Source organism: Triturus cristatus, chromosome 2_1 (assembly GCF_964204655.1).
Source record: "Triturus cristatus chromosome 2_1, aTriCri1.1, whole genome shotgun sequence".
In the NCBI taxonomy this organism is placed as follows: Eukaryota; Metazoa; Chordata; class Amphibia; order Caudata; family Salamandridae; genus Triturus; species Triturus cristatus.
Window position 1 is genome coordinate 876,172,575 of NC_140581.1, and position 15,131 is coordinate 876,187,705.

At 43.7% G+C, this 15,131-nt stretch overlaps 1 protein-coding gene across 2 annotated transcripts in view; it reads left to right on the forward strand.

Annotated features, from left to right (window-relative positions):
* GDA (guanine deaminase) overlaps positions 1–15,131 on the forward strand; it is a 700,191-nt gene that overhangs the window by 426,861 nt on the left and 258,199 nt on the right. For both annotated transcript variants that reach the window (XM_085633026.1, XM_085633025.1), the window contains exon 6: positions 12,030–12,135. In XM_085633026.1, the coding sequence (XP_085489152.1) occupies positions 12,030–12,135 (106 nt within the window). The remainder of the gene's footprint in view (positions 1–12,029; positions 12,136–15,131) is intronic.

A 15,131-nucleotide genomic window follows, 5' to 3' on the forward strand; every position in this document is an offset into this window, starting at 1 on the left:
TATTTGAAGAATGACAATAGGGCATCAGGAGTACACCATCATATGGTGCACCTTCTTCCATCCCGGGCCCCAGAAGGTGTCAGTGAGCCTTTGAGAGATGTGTGTCTTTTGATCAGTGCAATTAACAAGTTGTCAGCGCAAGGAGGGAGCTTTCGTCCCCAACAGCAGGTCACAACGACCAGACAGAGAAGCCTCAGGTGCCTGCAGACAGTTTTCTCAGATTGAGGTTAGGAGTTTCATTCAAATACTTTGCAATTGAATAAGAATACAAAAACAAGAAACACAAAAGTTTTAAATAACTTTGCAATTAAAAAAGAAAATCTGACTAGTAATGGATAAGAAGAAATCACCTTTTTTGGCATGAATGGTTGCGAACTGCATTTGTGGGCCACTTTTTATGGGTGCCCGGGCCCATTTTTCATCCCAATCCGACCCTGTCTTTAAGACCATGCAAAGCCATGCAGGTTGGCTTTGCCTCGCCTCATAGATATGATTGAGAAGCCTGCACCACCAGATCGTCATTAAAAATGACCCTCAGGCGGCGTAGGCCTCTTGGTAATGATGGACTCAGTGTACAGCTTTGCCACGAAACTGGCAGGCATAAAAGACAAGCACCAGCATGCTTCTTTAGAATGAGACTGCAGTGATGAGAAACCCTTTGTTTGTGTCATGACTCCGCTGCACAGCTTACCCTTTTAACACAACTTAATTGGTTCTCAGTGACGCTCGTGTACCCAGATTCACACATGCAAATTTACAAGTTCGAAAAGATTATGGGCCATATTAGCAAGGAACGGCGATAACATTATCGCCGCTTTAGCGGCAGGAAACTGCCGCTAAAGCGGCGATAATTAACTTGATAATATGTCCTTGTGAATTTCAGTAGAAGCCCAGGTTCTGGTGTGAACCTGGGCTTCTATGGGAATTCACAAGGGCATATTATCAAGCCCATTATCGCCGCTTTAGCGGTAGTTTCCTGCTGTTAAAGCGGCGATAATGTTATCGCCGTTCCTTGATAATATGGCCCTTAATTTTTTCTGATCCGGAAATTTCTGTGAGGGCAACTTGCCTCGGAAGCTGCTTTGTGAGGTTGTGAAGCTCAACCACAACTTTATCAGACTCAGTGTAGACAACCTATAGAGCAGTCTATCCTGAGTCCTTGTGTGGTCTTATGCTCAATGTTGCAGCAACATTGGGGAAGTATATTCATTGCCAGCCTTTTAAAACAGACAACATTGTGTGGAAGCGATTCTGCTAAAACGCGAAGATGGCCCCTTAAGTCTCGCACCTGGTACTTCACCACTGAATAACATTTATGTATTGCACAGATCCTTAAAACCATTACAATATAAAACTTCTCTTTCTACAATATGTAAACAGCTGTTGATCATGGGTTCGGGTAAGTAAGTGAGCATCGTCCAATAATATTTTGATAGAACCAGCGTCCAGTAAGTATACATTTGAAAAGGTCTGCAATTTTAATCAGTGTGAAACTGCGCAAGATTAGCATCAAACAGTCGTCATTAATTAATGTATCAAAAGATACGCTTCTAAAATCAAGTATAACAAAATCTAAGTAGGAGGCGATTCAGACCTGAAGGATCTCACCAGTCACAACATAAGCTAAGTCTGACACTATCTTTGCATGTTCTTGTACCAAAATGTCTGGTGCAGCAAAAGCCTATGGGCCCGATTCACAGAACTAACTTAAGACAAAATCCTAAACTTACTACCATTTTGGTATTCACAGAAGGCACTTACTCATTTTGGTATTCACAGAAGGCACTTACTCATTTCGTATTCACAGAAGTTAGGAGTCCTAACTTTAGGACTCCTAAATGTCTTCTGTGAATACCGAAAGTCTTAAAATTAGGATTATTCTCAGTTTAGGAGTAGTAAAGTTAGGACTCCAAACTTTAGGACTCCTAAATGCCTTCTGTGAATACCGAAAGTCTTAAAATAAGGATTTTTCGCAGTTTAGTAGTAGTAAAGTTAGGACTCCTAACTTTAGGACTCCTAAATGCCTTCTGTGAATACCGAAAGTCTTAAAATTAGGATTTTTCTCAGTTTAGTAGTAGTAAAGTTAGGACTCCTAACTTTAGGACTCCTAAATGCCTTCTGTGAATACCGAAAGTCTTAAAATTAGGATTTTTCTCAGGTTAGTAGTAGTAAAGTTAGGAGTCCTAACTTTAGGACTCCTAAATGCCTTCTGTGAATACCGAAAGTCTTAAAATTAGGATTTTTCTCAGGTTAGTAGTAGTAAAGTTAGGAGTCCTAACTTTAGGACTCCTAAATGCCTTCTGTGAATAACTAAAGTCGTAAAGTCAGGATTTTTCTCAGTTTAGGAGTAGTAAAGTTAGGAGTCCTAACTTTACTGCTCCTAAACTGAAAAAAATCCTAATTTTAAGACTTTCGGTATTCACAGAAGGCATTTAGGAGTCCTAAAGTTAGGACTCCTAACTTCTGTGAATACCGAAATGAGTAAGTGCCTTCTGTGAATACCAAAATGAGTAAGTGTCTTCTGTGAATACCAAACTGGTGGTAAGTTTAGGATTTTGTCTTAAGTTAGTTCTGTGAATCGGGCCCTATCTCTGCCTGTCAGCTAGAAGCAAGTAAGAGCATAGCAGGTGTTGCATTAATCCATCAGGCAATATTATTTCCAAATGATGACCACTTTCCTCTAAATCCCCCAATGGGCCGCAAAAATTATGTCTAATTACCTTATGCCGAATAATTTCTGAAAGTGCAGCACACATATAATGCTGTTTGCCAGTGGTGAAATAGGAATCAATTACATGTTCTCGGTTTTTCTGTAACTCAAAGTGGGTACAATACCTGACTTTTGGTATCGGTTTAATCTGCTGTGAACACATTATAAGTTATTCTGTGCCTGTACTTCGAGAGAGTGCTGATTTGCTGTGTATCTTGCCCTGTCATAATGTGCTCTAGGAATAAATCGCATGTTTTTCAAAAACTCTTCACGGCCTCTTATGAGCCGGTGGTAACATTTAAAATAGGCCAAATTTCCTTCAGGTGTTTGCCTCAGCAAAGTCATTTCAATCTTACTTGCACTTTACTTGTAGGGGCTAAATTAAAGCTAGTGTGATAGATCTAGGTGCCTCCAAATCTAATCCAAGTAGGACAATTGCCCATAACAGAGTGCAGGCATTCATTTTACTTTACATATATCCAAAATGGGGCCAGCAGAGGAGCTATCCAGCTTTCTATACAATCGGCTAAAGAAAATGATTAAGTTGCAGAATGTTTTCTTTAACTCCATTAAACAGCATCCAGGAGAGCCCAGGTTATCAAACCATGCTCCCCGACTACCGTTTATTTTCCATTTTTTGGTCTGTGCCAAAGAGCATGGTTCTCTTTGTTGTACCTTTCCAAATGTTGCGGAATACTAATCAGGCCAATGCGGGCCTGGTCAAGATGACTGCATCATCAGCATATTACAATGATAATGCCCCACCAAAGATCTGCTGTACCCGGGTTCCCGTAGGTAGCCCCGCTTCAGTCCCTTATTATAGTGAGATGTAGGGTCCCTGTGTAACCTCAACCTGCATTCATGTCCCTTCACAGAGTAATGGGATTCCTTTTAGCAGGTTTAAGGCAAAGAAGTGTTGCCAGCTTTGCCCACAGCTGCCTCTGATCCGCTTCATCAAACACAGCACTATAAACAACAAAGCAGGAGAAGAGGTTCACCCTCAGGGTGTGCATCACCTGTTGGACCAAAATTGACATTGCTTGATATTTGGTGCTGTGAGTTGTCCTTCATCTGGCTGACAACGAGCGGGCTACCAGGGGCTTCCTAGAAGAAGATGTAACAACTCCATTTGACTTTGCTTTGCCACTTGCTGCTCTTCTTGCTGCCATTACTGGGGGACTCCATCTCCCAGAAGCCTGCGCGAGCCCAGCAGGAGGGGCCAACACCACTCTAGCGCTCATAAGCGCAACAGGACACCGCGTTGCAGGGCACTTTGCCACCTGCTGTTTTTCTTACTGCCATTATTGGGGGACTCGATCTCCCCAGGAACCTTTAAGAGCCCAGCAGGAGGGGCCAACACCACTCTAGCGCTCATTAGCGCAACAGGACACCGCGTTGCAGGGCGTTTTGCCACCTGCTGTATTTCTTACTGCCATTATTGGGGGACTCCATCTCCCCAGGAACCTTTAAGAGCCCAGGAGGAGGGGTCAACATCACTCCAGCGCTCATAAGCGCAACAGGACACAGGAAGTGCATGGTACGAACACTGGGCCAAGACCAGGCCCCTTCTGCGCCCGTCAGCAACTGAGGGAGGCCAGGCCACCTCCCTTAGATCTTATTCCATCCAGATTAGAACTTTTGCAAAATTCATTGATTTCACTGATTTCTGTATTACCATCAGCATTGCTATTATGGCTTAGAGAAAGTCTACATTCAGAGAGGCTAACGTTTTTCCGGGTTCTATAGTGTCCTATCCAACCAATGCTATGGGGGGCAATAGAGCAGGAAATTGGCTCAGTTGGGGAATGGTTAAGTTCGGCGATTCACAAGCTCAGATCCCCCGCACAATTGCCTAGCCAAAAGGGAAAAAACTCATGTGATTTCTGATGAAATATCCCCTTCATAGACGGGGTCTGGCGGTCTGACAGCATCAGAATGATATTGCTTTTAGCCCCCAGCAAAAAAAGAAACACCCTCAACGCAGGAAAGGTAAATCTGCCCAGGACACCCATCTATTGCAGGAGGGGACAGCTTTGTATGTGGTAGAAAAACCATATCCGGCATTGGAACTGACTAATAAACTTGTAAGCTTGGAAAGTAAAGTATCAGTTTTTTTAATGAAGTCTTCAATTTGTTATACTCACTTGGGGCCCTTATCAGGGGTCTCAGCTCATGTGGTTTATCCTCAAGACCAACGACAAAGGCTGTTGGGACGACTACCTGTGGGAACTGGGGGACAGCCAAAGTTAAAAGGGATGCCCCAATTCATTCTAGACAGCCACTAAGAGTCCAACCAGTAACCTGTTCCAAGGGCTTCTTCCGTCCTTCTCTGGGACATCAAGAGAAGGCTCAGTAAGAGGGCAGCTGGCCCTCTTACTGAGCGACTCCATTGTATGACTTCATGGGGGACTGAGATGTACACTCGTTCCCCTTGGTTCTCCAAAGAATTGAAACGAGAAAAAGCCGCCTGCAAGAAATTGGAAAGAAGATGGCGCATCTCAAATTCTCTCCACGATCGAACCTCCTACAAATCAGTCTTAAATTCCTACCATAAGAATCTGAAAGCTGCCCGGAAACTACACCTCATTAACAGAATGGACAATGCAGGCAACTCATCTAAAGAACTATTTAAAGTTCTGAATGAGTTTATGAAGCCCACTGCCTGCACCTCACCAGTACAGGCCTCCCAGCAGCTCTGCAGTACACTAGAACATTACTTTGAAGAAATAATCGCTACCATATACAAGAATCTTACTCTCTGTCCTCCCCTTCCTTTCTCCGCCGATCCCCCCACTGTCATTACCCCCACCCTTCACCTCTCATGTGCCCTGGAATACTTTGAACCCATCACCTCAGAACTTGTGCTGAAAACTATGATGCAGAATTAAATCAGTATCTCCTCCGTACCCTGCTCCTCCTCATATCATGATATCCCTAGCTGACACCTTGCTCCCAGATATGACAGTCCTTCTTTGACTGTACCTTCGGCCTGAATAACTGGACACCTGATGCCAATACTCAAAAAATCTAATGCAGAGCCTCTAAAACCCACTGAATACAGGCCCATTCCGCTTCTTCCATATCCCAGCAAAAATCTAGAATGTCTAGTGAATCAACAACTAACAAGCTATTTAGACTCAAATTTCATCCTACATATTTCCTAGTCCGGCTTCAGAGCCTCTCGTTGTGCAGAAAACGCCCTACTAGTAGTCTTAGATGACCTTACTCTCTTCCTTGACAATGTCTACCCAGCCATGCTAGTACGACTTGATCTATCCACCGCGTTTGACACCATCTCACACTCGAGCATGGCCCAGAGACTATCTCAGATTGGTGTCACTGGCAAAGCATTGGGGTGGCTACATAGCTTCCCTAACGATTGTACACCAACAGTAAACTTAGGGCCATTTAAATCACGTGTCATGTCGGTAGACATGGGAGTACCTCAGGGCTCATCCTTGAGCCCCAATCTTTTTAATATGCACATCGGCCCCTTGGCCAGAGTTGTAAGATCCTGCTGTCTGGAGATCATCTCATATGCAGATGACACGCAGCTGTACCTATCAATGAGTCCTAACCCCAAACTCGCAAAAACTAAATTCGGAGACAGCATGAGAAAAATTGCCTGCTGGATTTCTTAAAACTGCCTGCTGCTAAACAGCGGAAAAATCTAAATTTTACTGCAGGGCAATGCCTTTTCCTACTGGGCAGACGATTGGTGGCTGCCTGAACTGGGTGCTTCCCAGCAACCAAAAAAGGTTGTAGAAAACCCAGGCATCTAGATAGAAGATAACCTCTCGATGAAAGAGCAGGTTGAGCCCACATGCGGAATCTGTTTCAGAACTGTGCGAATGCTCAGGAAGGCGTTTCAATGGCTACCTCCCCACACAAGGGACACTCTCCATGCAGGCCTTGGTAGTCATCCGCTTGGATTACGGGCTTGCATTACCTTGTGTCACCTTGAGCAACGCAAGCCCCTGCTAAATCTGGGGTTTAGTTTTGGGTGCTAAATGTCTAGCTTGAAAATTGTTTACATATACCTTTGTCTGGACAACCACCCAGGTTACAGATGAGAAGGTAAATTAAACTTGGCTCCCTTCTTTTGAGGACTTTCACTAGTAGCCGAAAAGTCTGATTTACTTTGACCAGGCAATCAGTTGTGGTCTTCCGAAAGTCTTTTGTATGCTACTTGGAGTCAACTCACAAAGGACACTGGGAAATAATATAGCCTTATAGCCCGTTACAGGCTATACTGGCTATTAAAGGCCCGCTGCAGCGTTAAAGGCCCGAGCCGTAGGCGGGACTTTAATAGCCGGTATAGCCCTGCTACGAAGGGCTATAAGGCTATTAGAACATTCTGCCACTAGAGGGCACAATGTTCTAACAAATTAAACAAAGGCTTCAGGGAGCGCAAGGGGATTGAAATCCCCTCAGGCTTCCTGAAGCTTGTTCACAGCCACAAAGAAGCATTGGAATGTCGGAGCTCGGGACTTATACCAGCCATTATAAGCCCGGAGCAATCCATTGTTTTCAATGGAGCTTCCAACATTCCAAAGTTTTAATATAGCCTTATAGCCCGCCGTAGCGGGCTATACCGGCTATTAAAGGCCCGCTGCATCGTTAAAGGCCCGAGCCGAAGGCGAGGGACTTTAACCCCTTCCCCGCTCATGACGGAACCACTCCGTCATGAGCCACGGTTGCGCTGTGCTCATGACGGAGTGGTTCCGTCATGCTGCGGCCGTTGGCCGCCGCTCCGCCCACGCGGCGCTAATTCCCCGCCTGTGCGGGCGATTAGCGCAGTGGGCGGAGACGTGACGGAACCACTCCGTCATGAGCACAGCTCAACCGTGGCTCGTGACGGAGCGGTTCTGTCACGAGCACAGCGCCACCGCGCTGCCCCCAAACCCCCCCCCCAGCGCCGCGGCGGAATTCCTGCCGCCGCGAAGGGGTTAACAAAGCAGAGGGACTTTAAAAGCCGGTATAGCCCTGCTAGGAAGGGCTATAAGGCTATTAGAACATTCTGCCACTAGAGGGCAGAATGTTCTAACAAATAAAACGAAGTCGTCAGGGAGCGCGAGGGGATTGAAATCCCCTCAGGCTCCCTGAAGCCTTTGTTCACAGCCACAGCTGTGAACAAAGACAATCTTTGGAATGTTGGAGCTCCGGGCTTATACCAGCCATTATAAGCCCGGAGCACTCCATTGTTTTCAATGGAGCTTCCAACATTCCAGTGTTCTAATAAAAGAAAATGTCACAATTTCCATGACTCTGGAAAGGCAAAACAAGCTTCTATTCCCACTTCGTCAGTCAGCAGGATACAATTAGGGTGTTCTGTCCATAAAAATGCTGATAAGTTTCCGAAAAATCTGTGAAAGATTTGATCATGTTCCACCCTGATAGAGGTGTGTTTCACAAAGTTCAAGTTTCTGAAAAGTACAAGGGATTCAATGCAGTTATTCCAGGCAGACGTTCGAGAGCTAACTCAGATCCAGAAGATTTTTTTAAATTTCCAAATCCACTAGAAACAACAAAACAAAAACTCACCTCAGCCAAGACAAGGCAACGTAGGGTGGCTAGAGCTGGAGGTCTCTCTCCGGGTAGGTTTTAAGGGTAGTGTCAGCCTCAGGACCAGGCATTAGCAAATCAGTGGCTGAACCCTCACTCCGAAAAGCTCCAGTTCTCTCCATAGATGGGCAAAATTGAAGTCAATGGCAGAACTTTGGGGTAACTGGATTACATAGAGCACCGGCGAGAAATGCGTCTTTGATACAGGAGACAAATCAAATAATGATGTTGTTCCAACAATAATCCTAAAAATGTTAATATCTAAAGAACATTATTCCAAACTGTCTGCCACAAAGATAAGAAAACAACATCTTTCACAATGATTTCTCTTGCGGAGTGGGAACATAATCTCAAATGCACATCAAATGCAACATTGCATCTTGAAGAAACGAGTTAATGTACTGTAGGTTATCAGCAGGTAGACTTGTACTTTACTAAGGAACCACTGGAAGTTAAATGTCACTTTAAGGGTTCCTTGACCTTGTAAGCATTGTATGTCAAACTCAATATGGCACACATGTGCTTGCTGTGTCTTGCTTACTCTTACCACTATGTGCCAGCTATCTACAATGGAAGCTGCCCACTGCACTGTTTCACTCTTGAGTGCGACGCACAACTTTTGGTCCGCACGTGGGGCTGCATAGTTTCAGGTACTCTAGAGGGGGACCTATTGCACGTGCATGCACTGAGCTCCTGATATTGGGGTAGAGGAGGGAGTTTCTGGTTACAATAGGGGCACACTAACATCCATTACCCTGAATAATTTCACTCAGACTCAGAATGATAAACAGAATGACAAAGAGAAGTGTGAGATTGGGCCTATCTTGAGGCCTTCATTAGGAACATATTAATACTCAAAACCTTCCTAAATGCATGTTTCTATGGCTTCCCGTTCGTTCCCCACACACATAAACTCAAAAGCCCTAAATACAAACGAGTGGGCTCAAAAGTACATATGTTATGCTAGTAAGGCCATTTTAAAGATCATATACAAAACTGGTCAAATTACCGCCACCTCGGCTACACTGTCAGTGCCCTGGGGAAGCAATTACATAAAGATCTAGGGTGACTGCACGGCATGGAGTAGTGACGAAGGACTCTGCTCAAATATTCTGCAGAAGGAACTGCTAAATATGCAGTTAACTTTCTGTTTTGCAAGCCCTGTAATCAAAAGTTGAATCCCTTGTAACCCATGACCTTTTTTTTAAATGTAGTAGCACATTACTGTAAGTGCTCAACACATCTCCAGGAAGCTGCCTTCCATTCAGTGGCCTCCACTGCTAAGTGAGGGCTATTTGTACCCGTGCCCCCTTCTGTTTGTAACGCGTGGAAGCTACAGTAATGGAATGCCAGCTAAAATACATTGATAAAAATGCCCAAATTAAAATGAACTTGGAAATCAAAATCTCTGTACGGGTCTAAAATAAGAAGCCATAGAAGATTTCAAATAGTAAGTGAAGGATTTTAGAAACTGAGGTACATCTTTCATGAGCACTAGACACCACCTCAGTACACAGAGACACCCCAAATAAATAATAGGAGTGTGCTGATACCTTATCTAAGAAGGAAGGCCTCCAGATGGACTGTTCAAGGACAAAAAATAAGAAATGCCTCTTCACATAAAAAGTGTTTGGGAGGTCCAAAAGGCAGATGCCTTTCTTTTAATCTGGTGGATAAGAGCAGGCAATTACATTTCTCAGAAAAAACACCTAATCTTTAAGTATGTTAAATGTTATATAACATTTACCAGTGGCATGTGACTCTACAGTGAGTATAATTAGGACTGACTGTTACTTAGTCTAACTTAATATTGGTATGTGCCTAGTTACATAGGAGGAAATCTTGGCAATTTTGACTTCAGGTTAAAACAAGCATTTGCAATGCAATCGGTCTCGCCTTTGGGACCTTATATGTATTTAGCTATGCAGAACATTAGCCTTGGTGCTAAAACATCTTCTGTTCTTTAACATGGAGGGAAAGTTAGCCCCAAACTGCATGACACGCCAGGTATGGGAACACATGGAGATAAATATTGCCTTTCAGCGGGATATGGTATAGTCCAAAGTCGTTTTTAATATAAAATCAGGGCCTTCGGTGGTCATATCACTGAGAATACAAGATTTGATTTTTTTTTTATTGTCTACGGGTGCTCATTGAAGACAATTTCTATGGACTGGAATCTAGATAATTTTAAAGTGATTCTTGTATTTTACTGACCTCTGCTGGTCGTTTTATATCAAGAAAGTTATATAGAGGCAGTTGCCAGAAAAAAATTAAAAAAGAAAGTATCTCAGCAGAATGCAAATCTGGTATTGTACTGACATCTGCTGGTTGGTTTCTATCAAGACAGTCAAATAGGGGCAGGTCAACAGAAAAAAAGTCTCTAAGCGGAAGCAGACAAGTCCTAGGGCTGATCTCCAGAGCCCACAAAGTACATACACATATAAGTATATACTAAAGTATATAAGTATATACTAAAGTATATACAAGAGTTCTCGAATGCTTGACCTAAACATTAAATTGCATCCTGATCGTAGAAGACTCACTTTGAAAACAGTGGTGACAAGAATGCCTCAATTGTGTGTGACCTCGGAAAAAAAGTTAAAATATGATGTCACTGAAATGTGGAACTTTGTAGCATCATGGTTTATGTAAAAAGAAATCTAAATTGCTGTGGTATTTGCAACTGACCTAGAAAGAAGACTACAGTTATACTCATGATTTGCCCCTGTAGGTCGAGACCATCACTTGTTTGAAGATGGACATTATGCTCACCAACAGATGACTAGGTTCAAATCCAGGAAGAAAGCATCCTTTGTCCTAGTATGGGCTTTCCCAAGAAAAATGAAACATCATAACATGTATCTCATGCTCCCTCGCATCATAACAGAACAGAAGTTTGTCATGCACATTTGTCAAACAAATGGGGTACTTTGGACAATTAATTCGTATCCATGCCAAATAACCAGACAAGTACTACTTCCACTGTACTTGCCAGCATGACTAGTAAAAAAATTAAATCCTGACTTAACACATGAAACCTCACTCTAAATTCTCCATAGTAGAAATGCAGAATGTTTCCCTGGCGACATTTAGGCGGGGACATATATATATATTTTGAGGAGTTTTATATAGTGCGAACTTGACCCAAAGGTATCAGAGCGCTTTACATGAACCCCAGTTGCATTACACAAGGACACATTCATTTTTGTTAGGCACAGGGAGATAATGGGCCCGATTCACAGAGGTAATCTGAGACAAAATCCTAAACTTACTACTTTTGGTATTCACAGAAGGCATTTAGTGAAATAAAGTTAGGATTTTGTCTTAAGTCTGTCTTAAGTCTGTCCCAAGTTTGTCTTAAGTTTGTCTTAAGTCTGTCTTAAGTCTGTCGTAAGTCAAACTTAAGACAAAATCCTAACTTTACTACTACTAAATGCCTTCTGTGAATACCAAAAGTAGTAAGTTTAGGATTTTGTTTCAGATTAGTTCTGTGAATCAGCCCCTAAGTGACTTGCCCAGATTCACAGGATGTTGAGTGTCGTTGCTGAGACTCGAACCCGGTTCCCCAGATTGGAGGTTGACCACCCTAGCCGTAAGGCCACATCCTCTCCCCTTTTCATCACTGACCCCCTCTGATACTGTGAGCACAAGGTTCATTCATGTTCTGAAACCCACACGACTGGTGACTATACAAAGGAGAATCCAAGTCAAAGCAGTAAATCATCTGGATTTTCTTCTACAATTTTCACAGATCGCTTTGGACAACGGGCGTTTGTGGGCAAGGTGTGCATGGATAAAAATGAAATATATCCAGAATACAAGGAGGACACCGGCACATGCCTTGCAGAAACAAACAGGTAACATGCCACTGAGAATATTTTATTTAGTTATGGTAGTATCCAAATATGATCTATCTGTTGCAAAAACATACGATTGAGCTGCTTGTTGTACATGAGGAGATTCTTAAATTTGTTGTTGGTTGAGAGGAAGTGGTTTTGTGCATAATCTTGGCAGTTCTGTTTGCGGAATCTTTTCACATTTGGCGCATGGAAATGATGAGATGACTTAGCATTATGTATTGTACTGTTTACCCATGATGTTTACAAGAAAAGTAGCTATCAACAATATAATGTTGTTTAGACCCTGAGGCAGAGAATACCCCTACACTCTTTCGTTCTCTGTCTCTCTCTTGCACTGTCTCGGTTTCTCTACCATGGGGTCTAAGCGCCGTTATAGAAAAGTCAAACTTCTACCAGCTTGTCTATGTTGTGACTTGTAACCACGTACAGGAAAGGAGCCATCTTATTGTTGAGGTGACTCTATCCCTCAAAGGGTGTCTTTCGGAGAGTTAAGCAATACAGCCAATGGAATGCACTGTTTGAACTTTTCTTCAGTAGTCAAGAATTCTCAAGAGGCATCAACAAAGTGGACTGATTCTCCAAGCACCTTCCTACTGTGTATTTCATAAAAGATCCTGGACCCATTTGCATTAGTGTGTGTGCCCTGACTCACGATCAGGATAAACTATGAACACAAGAAAATATGTCCTATTGCAGCCAATCTTGTTTGTTTGGATTCCTTCACTGTCTTGCTGATTGTCTTTAACTCTAATAGACTTACAATGGTGTTCTGTTATTTTTTTGATTGTTTTCCCCACTTCGATTTAGTGAAATTTCTTTGTTTTTTTGGAGGAATGTGGTACTCACAAAGACACAGACCAGCCCCCATCCTAGAGGACGGTCGCTCACACATTCATACACACAGTCCCTACACAGGTGTCACTGGTCAGGTGACTGGTGCATGTGCCCTCATCTTAGTTACAAGCTGCATCTAGTGTCTTTGTTGTTACTTACCCCAGCGTTGACGTTTAGTCCATTACACTTCACCTGTCCATGAAGATTTAATTATTGTAGCCCAGTTCTAGTCTGCCTAACCTGCAATAAGTCTCTGTTGATCAAATGATCCAAACTGGGTATACTTCATGAAAGGTCTGCTCTTCTACATCAAGCACTCCTGCCTTAAATTTCACTTAATGGAGTTAGGGCCTGATTATGGGTTTGGCGGTAAAGGAACCGCCATTGAAACTGTCGGAAATCCTGGCACCGGTCGGCGGTCTGTCATCCATATTACGATGTTTGCGATTTACAGAACGAAGGACCGCCAGAGCACCGCCACAACCGCCAGCCATTCACCGACCGCCTCAGCGGTGATAGTGGGAAAGCAGCTGTCAGAGGGTAGTACAGACAAGTTCACTGCTGTCCGAATTACAAGTTGGCTTTCCGTCGAATCGACCATCGCTGGAAGACCACCTGCTTTGAGTTGGCGAAATCGAAGGATTTGGGGTGCATACTCATCCATTTCCTTTTCTTCCCTTCACTCTCCCACTTGGATTCCTTCCTCCAGGGCATCCCTTCACAGTAGCATCCTGAGCCCCAAAGAAAACGACCCTGTTGGTGCCGAAATAAGGTAAGTCAGTTTTGCAGTATTTATCCATTGATTGGACTGGGCACAAGACTCCAGCAACGGGAAAGTACTGATAGTAGGTATTTTTTTTACTTGTGTCATACATATGTGTACATTTAACACTTGTGGACCAGCGGTGACATCGTAATACGGCAGGTGGGAGACTGCTGCCGCCGCGGTATGGCGGTAAGACTGAAAAACTCGTAATCAAGCCCTTAGTCTATTCATGTCTCCTCTCCTCTGACATGGTTGTGGGTAGATGTAAGGTTGGCTGCAAGACCTTTACTCCTCAGCTAATGTAGTTGTTGTTTGGAACACTTTGTAACTCCTGTTGGTTGAAATGTGTTGACTTTTTACAAAACAAATTCCATAACCTAGTATTTATATACACCGCAAAATATGGTTCTAGATATGGATCTAGATAATGTGTTTTGGACAGGTGTGATTGGGAGGTGAAGCACCAATATATATGTTCAAAGGCTGCTGACAGAATATCGACTACAGAAATATTGAGATACAAAAATATTGTTGAAAAAATATGAACAAACGTAAAAACACCTTTTTACATAACGAACAGAAAATACCGGTGCAGTCCATGCCGTACATGTACTGAGGTTCATCCACAGAGAGGGGCACAACATGTGCCCCCTGCATGCACCCTGTGGGCCAGAGGCAACAGGGGGGCCTGTAGGGCCCCCTTTATTTCCTTTCTGCCACGGTTTTCATGGAGGAGGAACCGCCATGAAAACCGCGGTGGAGAGGAAACCCGCAATATGTTGGCTGGACAGCTGTTGTCCTGCCAAGCATATTACGGTCTGACCGCGCAAGTTGTAATAAGGCAGTCAGAAGACCACCCCCACTGCACCCCTGCAAGTCTGGCGGTATGTGGACCGCCAGATTCGTAATCAGGCCCCGAGCCACATTGGGGAAAGTGTTTGACTTTGTGGGTTGTCAGTTAAACTAACCCCACTAAAACATAGCCACACTGGGGAAAGTATTGGACTCTGGGAGGGTTAAATTTACAATTACCACTCCAAGCATAGGAAAAGTGTTGTACCCAGAGGAAATTACGTCCACTCCAAACTTAGGGCATGATTACGAGTTTGGCGGTCTTACCACCATACCGACATGGCAGTGGTCCTAAGAAGACCGCTGGGGCAGTGGTCTTCCGCCCACCATATTTCAATGTCACCGCTGGGCCAGCGGCGGTGTTTCAGACAGTAGGGAATATTTTTTTACATGAGTCAATGCAGGAGTGTATATTTTGAGTGCCCAAGTGTTAACCCCTTCTGTGCCACGCCCTTTCCCCCTCCTGTGCCGGGCGTTGTATTAGTGGGTGGGGTTCATGACGAGATAGTCTTGTCATGGGCACAGCGCAACCGTGCTCCAT